Source organism: Triticum dicoccoides, chromosome 5A (assembly GCF_002162155.2).
Source record: "Triticum dicoccoides isolate Atlit2015 ecotype Zavitan chromosome 5A, WEW_v2.0, whole genome shotgun sequence".
NCBI classification, from domain to species: domain Eukaryota; kingdom Viridiplantae; phylum Streptophyta; class Magnoliopsida; order Poales; family Poaceae; genus Triticum; species Triticum dicoccoides.
Window position 1 is genome coordinate 3,993,640 of NC_041388.1, and position 17,208 is coordinate 4,010,847.

At 49.6% G+C, this 17,208-nt stretch overlaps 1 protein-coding gene across 1 annotated transcript; it reads right to left on the reverse strand.

The window, feature by feature from the left end:
* Nucleotides 1-8,148: 8,148 nt before the first annotated feature.
* LOC119296757 (cation/H(+) antiporter 28-like) lies at nt 8,149-11,082 on the reverse strand. Its single transcript, XM_037574836.1, has 2 exons — nt 10,725-11,082; nt 8,149-10,610 (listed from the first exon to the last, which is right to left on the reverse strand). The coding sequence occupies exons 1-2, from the start codon at nt 10,866-10,868 to the stop codon at nt 8,301-8,303; spliced, it is 2,454 nt and encodes an 817-aa protein (XP_037430733.1). The 5' UTR covers nt 10,869-11,082; the 3' UTR covers nt 8,149-8,300.
* Between the last annotated feature and the right edge of the window lie 6,126 nt (nt 11,083-17,208).

Consider the following 17,208-nt stretch of genomic DNA (forward strand, 5'->3'; position numbering starts at 1 on the left):
CGGGGGAGAGGGCGCGGGGGGTGCTCGGCGGCGAGGGGGATCTGGCGAGGTGGGATAGCGATCGAGAAATATAAAAATATCATCAAATTTGAAAAAATATTCATGAATTCAAAAAGTGCCCATGAAATTTAAAAATATTCATGATAGCAAAAAGTGCCCATGAAATACAACCGAGAAATGAAGACTACGATTTAAATACAGTCGATCTTAGCTAGCTATATGTTCAAAATCTTCTTGCCCTTCTTTTTCGCAAATGGAGTTCTTCTGTGGAACGGACGTCCTTTAGGTAGGGTGGTCCTGCTTCTTCTTGTGGTGTATGCTGCTACTTCATCGTCGTCGTCATGTTCGATCTTCGGGTCGCCGTACTTGTCGAAGTCTTGCTCATTGGCTACTCCATCCATTCCGATGATCTTCCTTTTGCCTCTCCTCACGACAACACGACTGTGCTTTGACGGGTCGGTAATGAAGAAGCATTGGTCCACTTGGGAAGCCAGTACCCATGGCTCATTTTTCGCGGTGACGTTTGCGCCCGCGGTCTTGTATTTGGCTTCCGGTATAACCATGATGGTGAAATACCGGTCTTCTTTTAGGACGCTCTTGGCCCATCTGACACGGAACATCGGGACCTTCTCTCCAGCGTAGCTCAGCTCCCAGATCTCCTCGATCCTTCCGTAGTATCTGTCCTTGTCGTTACCGGTGTAGGATTCCATCGTTACCCCGGAGTTCTGATAACCATCGCTCTTCATGTCCTTGTCCTCGGTGTAGAATGTGTAGCCATTGATATCATACGCCTCATAGGTCATCAGGTTGTGCTCGGCGCCCTGTGACAAGGCGAATATGAGTTGTTCTTCCGCGGAAGAATCCTCATGTAAAGGGTACGACAGAAGCTTCTGCTTGAACCAACGCGTGAAACATGAGTTGTGCTCTTTGATTATATCTCCGTCCGTCCTCTGTTGGCCTCGGTCATTGTACGTCTTCTCAATAAAGGTTTTGTGCTCTACCACCCAAGGATCGACCACGTCTATGTGTTGTAGCGCGACTACGTTTGCTCTTTCGAAGTCGGCGAGTCGACCCTCGAAGTCTACATGCATTTCGCGGCGACCCTCACGGTGACCCCATCCAGCGAGCCTGCCGAGGTGCCTATTGACGGCCAGACCAACGGGGTTCTTGATGCCTAGATAATTCGTGTAGTAGGAGATGCACTCTTCGGTCAGAAAGCCCCTGGCTATACTTTCCTCTGGACGTGACATGTTGCGAACGTATCCTTTAATGACACCATTCATTCTTTCGAACGGCATCATGCTGTGCAGGAACGTCGGCCCGAGTTGGATGATATCCTCCACGATATGGACTAGCAGATGCACCATAACATCGAAGAATGCGGGCGGGAAGTACATCTCAAGCTCGCATAGTATCACCACGATCTCTTCCTGTAGCCTTCTGAGTTGCCTCACGCCAACCGACTTCCGAGAGATGACGTCGAAAAAGTTGCATAGGCCGAATAGCGTTTCATGGACGTGCGCTTCCATGATCCCACGGATTGCAACTGGAAGTATCTGCGTCATCAGCACGTGACAGTCGTGAGACTTCATCCCGCTGAACTTCTGCTTCGCTGGGTCTAGGTATCTGCTTATCTTCCCCGCATAACCGTAAGGAAGTTTTACTCCTACGAGGCAGGTGAAAAACTGCTCGATCTCCTCCTGACTTAGAGTGAAGCACGCGGGAGGGTAGTCATTTCCGGTCTTCTTGGCCTTTTTGCCTTTGCGACAACTTTCTGTGTCCTGCTTCGCCTCATCATCATCATCATCATCATTAGCGTGAAGCTTCTGCCTGATGCCCATTGATTTCAAGTCTGCCCTTGCTTTCGGCCCATCTTTGGTCCTCTCTGGCATGTTGAGCAGGATACCAAGCAGACTCTCGCACACGTTTTTTGTGATATGCATGGCATCAAGGTTGTGAGGCACACGGTGGATCTTCCAGTACGGCAAGTCCCAGAAAACATACCTCGTTTTCCATACCTTCAGCAGCGGCTCTGACACCTTTCGCTTCTTTCTCGGCTCTGGCGCCTTTTGCTTCTTTCCCGGCAGTGGGCAATCTTTCCAATTTTTCAACAGCCCGTCTATTTCCTCGCCGCTCCTCGTACGCGGGCGTCTTCGGAGTTCGGTTTCACCATCGAACATATCCTTGCATTTCCTCCACGGGTCATCGTCGCGAAGCCACCTTCGATGTCCCATGAACACGGTTTTTGAAGACCCGTGATCTCTATCTAGCTGGCGATACATTATGTCATCCATGCACCTGACGCATCCAGAAAATCCGTGGACCACCTGCCCCGCGAGATATCCGTAACCGAGATAGTCATGCACCATCGTGAGCAGTGAGGCTCTCATAGGGAAATATTCTTTCTCTGCGGCGTCCCACGTATTGGCTGGCGTTTTCCACAACGTGTCTAGCTCCTCTTTCAGCAGCCCCAGATACAGATTGATGTCGTTCCCTGGTTGTTTCGGCCCTTCAATTAGCATTCTCATGTGAATGTACTTCCTCTTCATGCACAACCAGGGGGGAAGGTTGTACATCCACACAAACACAGGCCAGGTGCTATGTGTGCTTCTCTGGCTGCCAAACGGATTGACTCCATCGGTGCTCGCGCCCAGCACGATGTTCCTTGGATCCTTCCCAAATTCTGGGTGTTCAAAGTTCAACGCTTGCCACTGGCTCCCATCCTTAGGGTGACTCAGCACCTTGTCTTTTTTATTTATCTCCGGATCATTTGCGTCATCTTCTTGCTTCTTCTCCTCCCTATCCGCGTGCCAACGCAGAAGCTTTGCTACCTTAGGGTCCGCGAAATACCGCTGCAGACAAGGAGTGATCAGAAAGTACCACACCACTTTTCGAGGAGCTTTCTTCCTCTTCTTGTATTGAGTGACGCCGCACACCGGACATATGGTAGACTCCGCGTGCTCGCCCCGATAAATGATGCAATTGTTCATGCACACATGGTATTTCACGTGCGGTAAATCCAGAGGACACACGACTTTCTTCGCCTCCTCGAAACTGGTCGGGCACTTGTTCCCCTTGGGAAGACGTTCGTGCCAGAATGACATGTTCTCGTCGAAGCATGCGTCGGTCATTTTGTGTTTTACCTTCATCTCCAAAGCCATGAGCGTTACTTTTAGGCGGGTATCCTCGGGTCTGCATCCTTCATACAATGGAGTAACCGCGTCTATCTCCAGTTGATCCATCTTGCCTTTCTCTCGGGCGGCAGCTCTTGCGTTATCCGTCTGCTTGAGAAGCAGCTCTTGAATATGAGGGTCCTGCACCCAGCCCATCGATGGTCCATCATCGTCTACTCCTCCGGCATCTAGATCTTCATGATCATGCCCTTCGTCTGCTCCGGCATCTTCCTCATCATCATGTCCGGCATCTTCTACATGATGACTGTGTACAACATCACCGTCGTGATCATGTCCTGGAGATTCTTTGTCTTCTCGCCCGTCCGAGCCGCGGTGGTTGTCTTGCTGGCCTTCCTCATTTCTTGCCCGGCCCCCATGGACGACTTCATAGTCATCTTCATCACCTTGCCACCGATAGCCATCCATGAAACCACGCAAGAGCAGGTGGTCCCGCACCTGCCCGGAATCCGGGTCCGCAATAAGGCTCTTCAGCTTGCATCTTCGACACGGACATCTTATCCCCGTCTCATTCTTTTGAAGCATCTCGGCCTTCACGAAGTTCAAAAACCTATTCACGATGCCTTCGGTCATCGTGCGGACTATGGTCGCCTGCGGGGTAGAGCAAAACGATATTTTAGAACCAAGAAAAAATTTGGCATGACTTTCCCTAAAAATAGGACCAAAAAGAATGCATAGTGCCAAAATTCTCGCCGAAACGGAAATTAATCAACATTCTGGCAAAATATTGGCAACTATCACATTTCAAATACCGGTACCTGCAAACACAAACATATATGCAACACCACAAACATATGCAACACCACAAACATACATAGATCTAGCTAGGCCACAAAAAGTGCATGTGCACGTTGTTGGAGCGAGCTAGGGAGAAAAAAAGTAGATCTACAACATGAAGATAGCTTTCCCCTTACTTACCTATAAAAAAAAAGGTAATTTCAACACTTAATTTTGATGAATCTATGTTGCAAATGAGGTGAGGAGGAGGAGGCAGCCGACAAGCTTAGAGAAGGAGGTGGGGGGAATGAAGTGGGGAAAGTGAGTGTGTAGGTGTGGCTGTCCAAAAATATCTAGCTGGTCCCAAGTTACTAATGGCGCACCACACAGACATGCGCCATTAGTAACCCAACATACTAATGGCGCACCACACAGACATGCGCCATTAGTAGTTTTGCAAAAAAGTAAAAAAAAATAATTTTTATACTAATGGCGCACCGTGGCACAGTGCGTCATTACTAGTTTAAACTAGTAATGGCGCACTATGCAATGGTGCGCCATTAGTAGTTTTGCAAAAAAGTAAAAAAATATATAGTAGTGACGCACTCTATGGCTGGTGCGCCATTAGTAGTTCTAACTACTAATGGCGCACTCTGCCCGGATGCGCCATTAGTATGTTTGAAAAAATGAAAAAAAACATTTTGTTACTAGTGGCGCACCAACAGATGGTGCGCCATTAGTATATAGTAATGGCGCACCACATGTCTGGTGCGCCATTAGTGTCAATTCCATCTATAGCCCTTTTTCTAGTAGTGTCTTCCACGAGTACCATCTCCAGGAGCATGCCGATGGCTCCGTCGATGCCAAGGCCATGCAGTTTGATCCCGAGTGGTCGGCCGTCGACGCCCCCCATCCACACCGTCCTCGCCGCGGGCACCTCGCGCGGTCCGCCCCCTCCGCAGCAGCCCCTGGCTCCCTTCCACCCGCCGGCGCCGTTCTCGCACCCGCAGCGGACGGCTCCAGCGCCCGCTCCTGCCGCTGATCGTGGTGGGCACCGAGGCAAGGCAGGGTGCAAGGGCCAACAGCAGGGGGGGCGCCCCAGGCCGGCCCACACTAGCAGCAGCAACCCACGCCTCCGTGGGCCTTCGGGCACAACCCGTGGACTGGGGTAGTCCACGAGTACTCGATGCCAGTACCCCGCGCGCCGGCACCAGGGATCCTCAGTCCATGTCCCGCCCAGCACCAGGCTCACCTCGCCGCTCCTCAGCTGTTCGGCGCCAACCCGGCCCTTCCGGCGCCTCCCCACCAGCCCGGTGCCCCTGCCATGGCGCGACCTCTGCCGCCCACCGTGGGATCCGGCGCTCCTTGCGGCGCTACCTCTTCGGCTTTTCATTTTTTTCAGAGGTCTTCTTTAGCTTTTGGACAATTTTTTTAAAAGAATTTTACGCGAAAAATTGTATTTTTTTCGTGAGAGGCATGAATTTGCTTCCGCGAGAGGCACGACCATACCTTTCGGAAATGAAAAAAAGTGTTTTCTCTTATTCTTTTAACTTTCGCATTAGGCTTGGATTTGCTTCCATGAGAGGCACGCTTTTGCTTCCGCAAGAGGCACAGCCGTGCCTCTCGAAAACGAAAAAAAAGTTTTCTTTTCTTTTTTCCTTCTGTGAGAGGCATGATTTTGTTTCCGCGAGAGGCCATGCCTCTCGGAAAACCAAAAAAACATGTTTTCCCTTTCTTTTTTCTTCCGTGAGCGGCATGATTTTGCTTCCGCGAGAGGCACACTTTTGCTTCCGTGCCTCTCGGAAAAAAAATGTGTTTCTTCTTTTTTTCCCGCAAGAGGCACAGTTTTGCTTTCGCGAGTGCACGGCCGTGCCTCTCCAAAACGGCTTTCGGAAAGGAAAAAGTGCTATCGGTACGTTTTTTCAACCATTTTTTTTCTGAAAAAATCGTCAAATCCTATCAAAATGGGATTTAGTTTTGATGATTTCGACGCGAGGAACCCAATGGTGAAAACAGTTCGAGATCGGATGCACGGTTTAAAAAATAAAATATTTTGAATAAACAGATCTAGAAAAAAAACTCATGGTTTGAAAGAAGTACTCGTCAATTAGTGATTTCGCTAGTTTGACCACAAAATTTTCTTGAAGAAACCGTTTGCCCTAAAAAAAAGACCAGCACGTACAAGAGCTACATGACTTGGTTTCGGACAGAACAGAATCGCTTGTCCTCCCCATATTCTTCCTATCTATGTAAGCACTGCGTTACATAGACATCGAATCCGCTATCGAATATCAAATCAATGGTCGATATCGAGAACCCGCCTGCCCCCAGCGCTAGTCCCGCTGGAGACGCTGCCGGCGGAGCCTAGCCGGCACAGCTTCTGGGCATGGAAGGAGAGGTTCGTCATCACCTACTTCACCTACAACCCTCCCGACCCCGGAGACGACGAGTGCAGCAGGTGCGGCTTTATCTGTGTGGGGTCTCTGGCCGGGCTCCTCGTCTTTCTCGGCTCCCTGCTTCTCCTGCTCTTCTTCCATCCCCGTCCCAATCCGCCATTGGATCGGTCGTCTACGTGGCCACGCGCGTCCTCGCCATGGCTGGCATGCTTTTCGGGTTTTGCTCCGCCGGCCTCTTTCTTGACCTTTGGGACAGGATGGATAAGGGTGATAAACATGCAGAGGTGATTATAGACAGGATGATGTAGATAAATTTTTTGAACAGGTTGATGTACAGTACTTTGCAGTGAAATACCAGTTCATATTCCAGACGTACGTGATTGCTGTGACGGACATGGAGGCGGAGGTCATCAGATAGACTTGTTAGTGTAAATTCAATCAAATTGTATTATGTATTCATCCATATTTGCGTTTCTGAATTACGTACATAGTTTTGCTAAACAGATGTACTTGTCTTCTTGGAGTTTGCTGTACATACATGATCCTTCATTTTATTTCAAAAATTCCCAACACTAGTGCAGAACCGTCCATCGCACACGGCTAAAACTCCCTATCACAAACACAGTTTCAAACCGCAGCCTTGCAATGGCGTGCAATAAGAGATGTGCATCACACACACTACGGGATAACCATGTGAAATAAGTCCCCATATCGCACACCATCCGTCCAAAACAAATGTGTGCGATGGGCCCAGCAATCACAAATGATCAGTATAAGAACTAAACGTGTGAGATCTGCCATACATCCCACATGATTAACAGGAACGAAACATTTGCTTCGGACATCGTATCACATACGATTTTCCTGTAACAATCGTGTGGGATGGGGTCCCCATCGCACACGATTTGATGGGTGGAAACGTTTGTGTCTCGGCCCCATGTCACAAATGATTGTAGAAGCACAATCGTGTGGGATGGTGTCCTCAGTTGCACATGATTTCATGCGTGGAAAACTTTTGTGTCTTGGCCCCATATGATCACAAATGATTGTAGAAGCACAATCATATGGGTGGGGGTCCCCTATTGCACACGATTTCATGGGTGAAAAACTTTTGTGTCTCGGCCCCATATGATCACGAATGATTGTAGAAACACAATCGTGTGGGATGGGGTCCTAAATTGCTCACGATTTCATGGGTGAAACGTTTTGTGTCCCGGCCCCATATGATCACGAATGATTGTAAAAGCACAATCGTGTGGGATGGGCTCATGTATGATAAATGAGCATGTCATGTGTAATTTTTTAAAAAGCATACATTTCACTTTACATATATCATTGAATTTAACACTAAGCATATCATCAGATTCTGCACTAAGCATATCATTGAATTCTACACTAATATAAATATGTCAACAAATTACTAAACTAATTAAGCATACCATCGAATTCTACACTAATATAAGCATGTCATCATATTCTACACTAATATAACCACGCGGGTTGCGGCCGAACAAACCCCGCGTAGCGGAACTGCAAAAGAGAATGTTCGTTTTCCACGAACTATAAACTCGCGATAAGGATCTGCGATATAAAGGATTTGCTAGAAATGCTCTTAGATTTTTACAACTCACTTTGCGTGTATCAGTTCGGACACCTACGACAAACTACTATGACTGCATCGTGCCATTCCAGCCAATGGGACATGGAAGCATTCCCGTTGGTCCTTTTGAAATGCTAAAGATACCTCTTAATCAAATTCCAACCAAACACACCCCACGAGCCTGTAAATCCTCTGTAGAACGCCCGTACATCTAGCATTACTCGTAAAAGGCTATCCATTCCACATTAAAATGTACACTTATACTCCCTCCGACAAGTAATTCCGAACGAAGGGAGTACTATACAACAACAATACATCCGGAACAGCTGCTTGGTAGAAATTGTTACAGGAATATGGCTACGGAGGTGGGATAACGAAACAAGGGAATCGATTGCATTACAAGGGCATGAACTCCTCATCGATCACCTTGTAGTGCTTCTTGGCGTCGTACTGCTGCACGATGAGCACGGACGCCGTCGTTGAGAAGTCCGAGGAGGCGAGGATGTCGCCGACGGGGCCGAGCTCCAGGCACTCGGCCCACTCCTCCAGCCCCTCGGTGAGCACCGAGTTGCGGTCCCTCCCTCGGCCCACCACGAACAACCGGTAGTCCCCCTGCATCCCCCGCAGCACCGCCACGAGCTCCGCCCCGTCCGCCACGTGCTTCTCCATGTACCCGACGGACTTGTTGCCGGCGACGTGCTTCCGGTAGAACTCGGCGAAGAACTTGTCGTCCGCCCGCGCCTGCAGCTCCTCCTGCCCGGTCGTCGTCGCCGCCAGAGGCATGTGCCGCTTGCTCTTGGACTCGAAGAGGCTCGTGCGCGCCTTGGCCCGCGCCTGCGCCGTCGCGTTCTGCACCACCCGTAGCGCCGTGAGCCGCACCGAGGCCCGCTGCTTGCACATGAAGGACGCCAGCGTGAGCGCCTCCCGGTCGTCCGCGCCGCCGATGAAGAGCACCGCCACAGACGCCTGCGCCGTGCTGTCTGGACGATGCTGCTTGCCGAGGCCGCGGTCCACGATGATCCCCACCGAGCATGGCGCCAGCTGTAGCACCTTTTGGTTCACCAGCCGGAACCCGAAGTGGCCGCCGTCCATGGTGCCGTCCAGGCACTGTGTCTTGTGGAACGGCACTAGGATCAACGCCGCCATGGCGTCCTCGGCGCAGATGCACATGTCACTGTGCATGTCCGGGAACGACGACAGCGCCAGCAGCCGGCGCACCTTCACCTTGCCGCCCTCGCCACCGCACTCCGCCCGGTACGCGTCTAGCGCCTCGCCGATGAGCTTCCGCATCTCCGACACCTCCTCGTCCACCACCGTCACGCCGTCCAACCCGCCGCTTTTCACGATTGAAGAAGCCGTCTGGTCCGTCAGCTGCACCATGTCAACGGCGTAGCACGCGATCTCGCCGTTGCCGGCGCCCCACCGGAGCGACTCCATGAGGAACGCGAGCGTCGGCACTTCCTGCGGACCGCGGAGGCCGGCGACGAGGCGCAGCTCCGTCGAGGGGTCGTGGTGTTGGAGGCCCATGAGGCGCCACTGCACGCTCCGGCGTGCCCAGGAGGCGATCCCCATCCCCACCATGGGCGTGACGGCAACGTTGAGCGCCACCACGAAGATGATGGCCATGAAGGACTTGTCGGTGATGATGCCGGCCTCGAAGGCGGCTAGCGCACAGTAGATGTGGAAGTAGCCCTTGACGTTGAGCAGCATGCCGAGCGCGAGCGCCTCGAGCCAGCCGAGGCCCCGGAGCAGGCCGACGCCGGTGCAGCCGACGAGCTTGCCGAGCGTGCCCATGGAGGTGGCCAAGAAGACCTTCCACCATGGGAAGGGCAGCTGCATGACGTAGGCGCGGAGGCCCTCGTCGGGCTTGAGGCCCGCGACCTCGATGTCGTCGGTGGTCTGCCGGAGCGAGAGGCAGACGTGGGCGACGTAGAGCGGCAGCACGAAGGAGGAGAGCACGAAGTTGATCTTGCTGACGAGCAACCGCGACACCCGGCCGTCGCTGGGGAAGGCGAGGCCGACGAGGAAGGCGGCCATGTTGATGTCGAGGCGGAGCACGGAGATGAACCAGCAGAGCGTGGCGGCCACGAGCGCTACGAGGGAAAGGTCGAAGCCGCGCATGCGCCGGCCCTCGGGGTTGCGGCCGTCCACCCAGTCGGCCATGGCCCGGGACATGAAGGCGGACATGACGACGACCGCGAGGACGGACGCCGTGAGCGCGGGCTGGGCGAAGGGCGCGGCGGCGTCGGCGTCACTGTCACGCCAGACCATGCTGCCGAGCGCGATGAGCAGGGTGGTGACCATGTCGGAGGTGATGCCGGCGCCGACGGCGAGGCGGCCGACGTTGGTCTTGGCGATCTTGAGGTCGGTGGCGAGGCGGGTGAGGACAGGGGAGGCCGTGTTGGCGAGCGCGGCGGCGAGGCCGAGGAAGGCGCGGAGGGAGCGCTCGTGGACGATGCCCGTGTGGGTACGAGAGGTGGAGGTGATGGCGCCGTGGCAGAGCGTCACGAGGACGCAGGTGGAGGCGATGCCGGCGTAGGCGATGACGGCGTCGGCGGCGGGGCTGTCGAGGAGCGAGAAGGGATCCATCTCGACGCCGAGCGCGAAGAGGTAGGGCGCGAAGATGAAGCCGCCGATCTTGCCGAACACCAGGTTGATGGCGTTGGTGATGGAGAGGACGCGGAACTGCGCGAGGATGATGCCCAGCTGCCATTGCCGCATTCGCCATTGCCAACAGGAAAGGAATGTCAATGGCGATCGCCAAGAAAGAGAAAGAGAGAGAAACAAAGGGAATTAATGGCGATCGTGGAGAAGGCGTACGAGGAGGTCGGAGAAGACGCGGGGCTGGTAGACGTTGCGGAGGAGGGCGTACAAGATCTTGCTGGTGACGAGGATGACGCCGAACTCGAACAGCACCGTGTTGTAGTTGGCCGACAGCACGCTGCTCGTCATCGAGCAATCCATGGCGGCCGCTGCTCTTGAATCCAATCAGATCCAATCCAAGATCGATCCTCTTCAATTCCTCTTGGATTACACCCACGCGTACGGCGCGTTGCGTACCAACTAACTACTTTATTTTATTGTGGATTCGATCGACGAAGAACAGCAGGAAGAAGATTAATTGACTCTGGTTTGATTGATTTGACCATCAACAGGGGAACCAGGGGGAGCAGTCGGAAGTGTGGAAGAGAGCATTTTGCGGGGGTTATTGCATGCGAAGTGCTTTCTAGCTCTTCCCTTTTCTGAAACTTTCGAGCTGCTAGATATCATGCTGCATTCAGGTCAGATAAATATAGCACCCTGATTTTTTGCCACCGTGGCGGCCACGACATCTTCTAACTTTGGGAAATGTAATTCCGCCGCGGGTGCTTAGGGCATGTACAATAGTGCTATCTTAGAAGTGCCACGTAGGATAAATGATGAGGTGAAGGAGAGAGAACTCATAAGAAAAGACTTGTCTTATCTTATTTAAGAGAAGACAAGAGATGATCTCTTAGCACAATATGTCTCACCATATTTTCTTGAAAACACGGACGCCCACAGCCAACTCGCTCACACGCGTCAATCGTCGTCCATTCCTATTTGCACAAATCTTGGCACGAAGCTCGTGATTTTGTATGCCACGTAGGACAAGTCGATTGTGTGGCATGTAAGATAGTTCGCCCGCACGCCGTTTTCGTTCCGAAGTCAGTGGTTGCGAGTCCGGGCGTGCGGTGGAACCGTCGTCGCGCCCGCACGCCACGCCCATCATCGGTTGCCGCATCCCTCGTCTCGCCACTTTGCTCTCCACTCGCGGTTTAGTTTACTCCCCTCCCCATTCACTTCTCCCCAACCCACCCATTCACACCAGTTGCAATCGATTGCAAGGAGAAACCGAGAGGAGAAGGCGACGGCGGAGGCGGCAGAAGAGTCGACCGCATTCGCGGCCGTTGGTGGGGCTCGACGGACCGGAGTGTCGTCGCTGGAGAGCGGCAGATTGAAGGTAAGGCTCCTTCACGTGCTCACATTTACCTGCCCGCGATTTTGCGCCCCCTCCCTGTTTGGACAATTTCCTATCGAGTTTCGTCGAGACTCCGACCGATTCAAGGTGCTTCGGCGTCCTCGTCGACGGTGGAGTCGCGTGCTTGCCATCTAGGGAGACATTGTGCAGTTTTGTCGCCGCCGCGGCGGCAGTCATGCCGGTGTGGGCCAAATCCTTCCCCGTCCCCATCCGCGGCCTAATCTGTTGTTTGCCTTGTGATTGAGCGGGTGATTTGCCTCGGAATGCTATGGCCATCAATATAGTGAGTACTTTGTTTGTCAATTTTCAAGATATGATAGTTGCGAATGAACCCTAGATCTAGGTAGTTGAATTTCAAAGTGTAGCATAATGGCAGCCATGGCATTTACAGCAACTGTCATCACTGATGGCAACTAATTTCCTGATCAACTGTGTCAATTGCCAGCAATATGCTTACCATGTGGCAACTAATTTTGCGAACACACCATGCTGTTGCCACGCTACTATCATCACTGATGGCGAATAATTTCGTGATCAAGTGTGTGAGTTGCCACAAATATGCTTTACATGTGGCAACTAAGTTTTCTGAGCACACTGTGCCTGTTGCCATGACACTATCATCACTGATGGCAACTAATTTCCTGAACAATCGTGTCAGTTTTGCGATGATTATGCTTTCCATGTGGCAACCAAGTTTTGTGAGCACACTATGCCTATTGCCATGCCATATCCAAGAATCAGTTTGCGTTTGCCATGCTGGCTTGCGATACCTGAATGCTTTCTTGACTGCATTACATGGCAACTCATTTTTATGTGAGAGCAGGGTGTGAGTTGCCACATTACATGTTGTGTAGTGGAAATTGTGTGCCTTTTTTTCAAATGCCTTTTGTTTGACACGGCAACTTTGAACATAGTATAGTTGCTACTTGTGAATACATGGCAACTCATTTTTATGTGATGCCAGGGTGTGAGTGACCTTATTACATGCTGAGCAGTGGAAGTTGTGTGCCCTTTTTTGGAGTGCCTTGTGTTTAACATGGCAACTTGAACATATAAGAAGTGTTCTGTACATTTTTTATAAAGCCAATGTGTTAGTTGCCACATCTCATGTTCGGCAATCCTAGGGGGTGGGGGAGTGGGTGTTCAAATGCTCTGCCTCATTTGCCACTTTAATTGGAGCCAACATGGCAAGTAGACTGCGCTAGCTGGCAAGTGCTCCCTTGATCAACACGTGCATGTCCAGTTGCCATGTTTCTGCAGTTTCTCTTGCATTTGACTATTTTTCTGCCTTTTTGTGCATGCTCAGCACATGGCAATTACCGCCCTCTTCAGATGTTTAAACTTTGGGTAGCCACGGAGTTTTTATTTTTGTTCATCGATGATATCCAGTGAATATTTTACTTTATGCATTTCTTTCTGTATCCGTCGGCTGTGTTTTCATTTCAGCATAATGCGTGTTTTGTTCTTGTTGCAGCACAATGGCTAGTGGCGACCATCAAGACGATGATGATGACTTCATGGGTGCACCGCAACAGAATCACCCGACTGGTCAGGCAAAAGATGGCGAAGAGGTAACTTTCCACCCCCATGTGTTTTTCAATGTCACATTGTGTTTTCAATCTTTGGTTAGGGCTAAATTTTTCATGACATTGAACATGGCAACAAATGATCCTTTTGCTGTTATGCAGAAGAAGAAACATCTTCGCAATAGGGCTTCGCAAGAACGCCTGACCATTTTGAATGAAGGATTTACTGATGAGCAGAAGGGAGCTGCGGGTGTCATGGGGATGCAGGCTCTGATGGATGTTCGCTGCAAGAACTTAGTGAACCCTGTATGCGACTGGCTCAGTGAGATTTATGATCCTGCCTCCAAAGAATTTGTGATTCCGGGACGGGGAAGACTACCTTTGGATGAGGATTCGGTGTTTTGCACTTTGGGTCTGCCCCATGGAGAAATCACAGTCCCGTATGAGGTGAACAATAAGATTGAGGAAGCCCTGTTCCCCCGTTTGTTTCCTGGGATGTCAACCATGCCGAATACGACTGCGCTGGCAACTTCGCTGGAAGACATGACAACCCATGGCGAGGTATTTAAGATGAAGCTACTCATGTACTTGATCTCAGCTGTCTTTGCGCCTACCACGTCTCTTCGCCCAAGCAACAAGTGCTTCCCCATCCTGGTGAGTGCTCTTTCTCAACTTCTTTGTTCCCTTAAATTCTTTTTTATTCTGATGTCATCTGGAAGCTAGTCATTGCCAGTTTTGATGCTTTCATTTGAATGCTGATGCGACAACTTTTGTTGTCCTACATTTTTGTGTTGTGCAGGCGAAGCTGAAAGACGTGGAGAAAATGAATTGGTGTAAATTCATCGCTGACTTCCTGCATGATGCATTCTCAATCAAGATGTACCAGAAAGGGTTGTCGCTTGCACCTAATTGTATTTTTTCCCACTCTTTTGCAAATACTCTTATCATGGTTCAATGATTTTTCATAAATCAACATCACAAGCGGTTGATAAGTGTGAACCATACAAGATCGTGCATGGCAACTGTACAAGATCGTGCACGACAACCCTTTTGTTTCATTTTTTATGTGAATCCTTTTACATGAAAAAGTGACTTTTGTTTGATCTATGTCAACTGTTGTTGCTGCCTACAAGGCAATAGCATTTTCAACAACACAATAAAGTGTTCATTTCATACATTCAATCTTTTTTATACAATCTGTATGGCAACCATGATGCTGAGGTGGTGGCAGCTACCATCATAACAAGATGGCAACTGCCAACAAAGCATGATGGCAGATAACATAGATGCATGGCAAATGTTTTTCTTTCATTCTCTTCAATTTGATGACTCAAGATGGCAACCATCATGCTTCCTTTTCACCGTAGCATTATTGCAACTCACATAGCTTCCTTTTTTATTGTGTGTACCAGCATTTTTCAACAACACAAAAAATGATTTATTTCATACATTCATTATCTCTTATACAATCTGCATGGCAACTACCAGTATAACCAGATGGCAACTGTAACACAAGCATGATGGCAACCAACATAGATAGATGGCAAATCCTTTCATCTCCATTCTCTTCAACTTGATGACTGAAGAAAGCTACATAAGCATGATTGAAAATGACATAGGTTCCTTTTTTTGTGTGTATACCAGCTCATGTATGTCGATGCTCTTGATCTGTCCACCGTTGACTTTACTGGGATAGGAGGCCCGCCGCCTGCACATAAGTTTGTTGTATCTGCGTGGACGGACGCTGCTGTGAAGGTTGTGCTTGCCGCAGATAGGATAACCGATGTGAAATATGGAAAACTGCAGGTTAGTTTTGCCTTCTTTCTTGCACGTCATTCTTCAATTTTGGATGTTGTATAACATGTGGAAAATCCCCGTACGGCAATCATGTATGGCTAACAAGAGATAAATACCTTTGGCATGCATGGCTGTCTGCACATGGCAACCATGTCTGACCACATATGGCAACTCCGCCATCCGTGTTGGAAGTCCTTTTTTATTTTCCTCCTTTTTTGCAATACATGAATTGTTAGTCACTGCACCTTACTTCTCTCTCATATCTTAGCTGTTTTTTGCTGGTTTTACAGCTGATGGCCAAGAATGCCATAGACTACAGTGTGTTTGGTGGGCCACAAAACTTTGGCAAGTGGATGGATGTGCATTCAGCTCCATCTTGTCCTACTGAGGTAATCAAGGATGTTCATTTTGTTTTTTGGAAATTGTGTTTTTCTCTTTTGCATTTTTCATATATATCTTATGGTTGTCTTGGTTTTTTTGTTCCTACGCACGTGACTCTAATATCTTTGGTTTTTGCTACTTTTCTGTTTTTTGTGCTCATGCGAGGGCACATGTCGAGCATCTAGTTAGGCAGTTTGCCTTCGGCATGACCAGCTTGCTATGGAAGTTGGTTGAGGGTTGGACGGCACTTAATGGATCCGACAGTGATGTGGTTGCAAGGCAATTCACATCATTCGTTGAAGAATGGACACACCGACCAACTAGTTGCTGCTACGTCTTGAGCTTGCATTGGTTTTCCTTGAAGAGGTAAGGGTGATGCATCAATAGTAGCGTAAGTATTTCCCTCAGTTTTTGAGAACCAAGGTATCAATCCAGTAGGAGGCTCCTCAAAATTCCCACGCACCAACACAAACAAACAAAGAACTCGCAACCAACGCAATAAAGGGGTTGTCAATCCCTTCACGGCCACTTGCGAAAGTGAGATCTAATAGAGATAGTATGATAAGATAAATATATTTTTGGTATTTTATAATATAGATGCAAAAAGTAAAGATGCAAATAAAACTAAATTCGAAGCAAATATGATAAGAGATAGACCCGGGGACCAAAGGTTTCACTAGTGGCTTCTCTCAAGATAGCATAAGTATTATGGTGGGCGAACAAATTACTGTGGAGCAATTGATAGAAAAGCGAATAATTATGAGATTATCTAGGCATGATCATGTATATAGGCATCACGTCCGCAACAAGTAGACCGACTCCTGCCTGCATCTACTACTATTACTCCACACATCAACCGACTCCTGCCTGCATCTAGAGTATTAAGTTCATAAGAACAGAGCAACACATTAAGCAATATGATATAAACCCCATCTTGTTATCCTCGATGGCAACAATACAATACGTGCCTTGCAACCCTTTCTGTCACTGTGTAAGGACACCGCAAGATTGAACCCAAAGCTAAGCACTTCTCCCATGGCAAGAAAGATCAATCTAGTAGGCCAAACCAAACTGATAATTCGAAGAGACTTGCAAAGATAACTCAATCATACATAAAAAAATTCAGAGAAGATTCAAATATTATTCATAGATAAACTTGATCATAAACCCACAATTCATCGGATCCCGACAAACACACCGCGAAAAGAGTTTACATCGAATAGATCTCCACAAGACAGGGGGAGAACATTGTATTGAGATCCAAAAAGAGAGAAGAAGCCATCTAGCTAATAACTATGGACCCATAGGTCTGTGGTAAACTACTCACAACTCATCGGAGGGGCAAGGGTGTTGATGTAGAAGCCCTCCATGGTCGATTCTCCCTCCGACGGAGCGCCGACGAAGGCTCCAAGATGGGATCTCGCGGATACAGAAGGTTACGGTGGTGGAAATTGTGTTTCGTCCGCTCCCTAGATGTTTTCGGGGTACGTAGGCTTATATAGCACTAGTAGAAAACGGAGCTTTAGCGCCGGTTCGTAAGGGCCTTTAGTGCCGGTTCCATAACCGGCACTAAAGGGTGGTCACTAAAGGCCCCCCCCCT

Excerpts from the sequence above, each read along its gene's own strand:
- LOC119296757 (XM_037574836.1), bottom strand. The coding sequence starts at position 10,868 with ATGGATTGCTCGATGACGAGCAGCGTGCTGTCGGCCAACTACAACACG. Across the intron at positions 10,611-10,724 it reads GCGTCTTCTCCGACCTCCTC|CTGGGCATCATCCTCGCGCA; the intron begins GTACGCCTTCTC and ends CGGCAATGGCAG.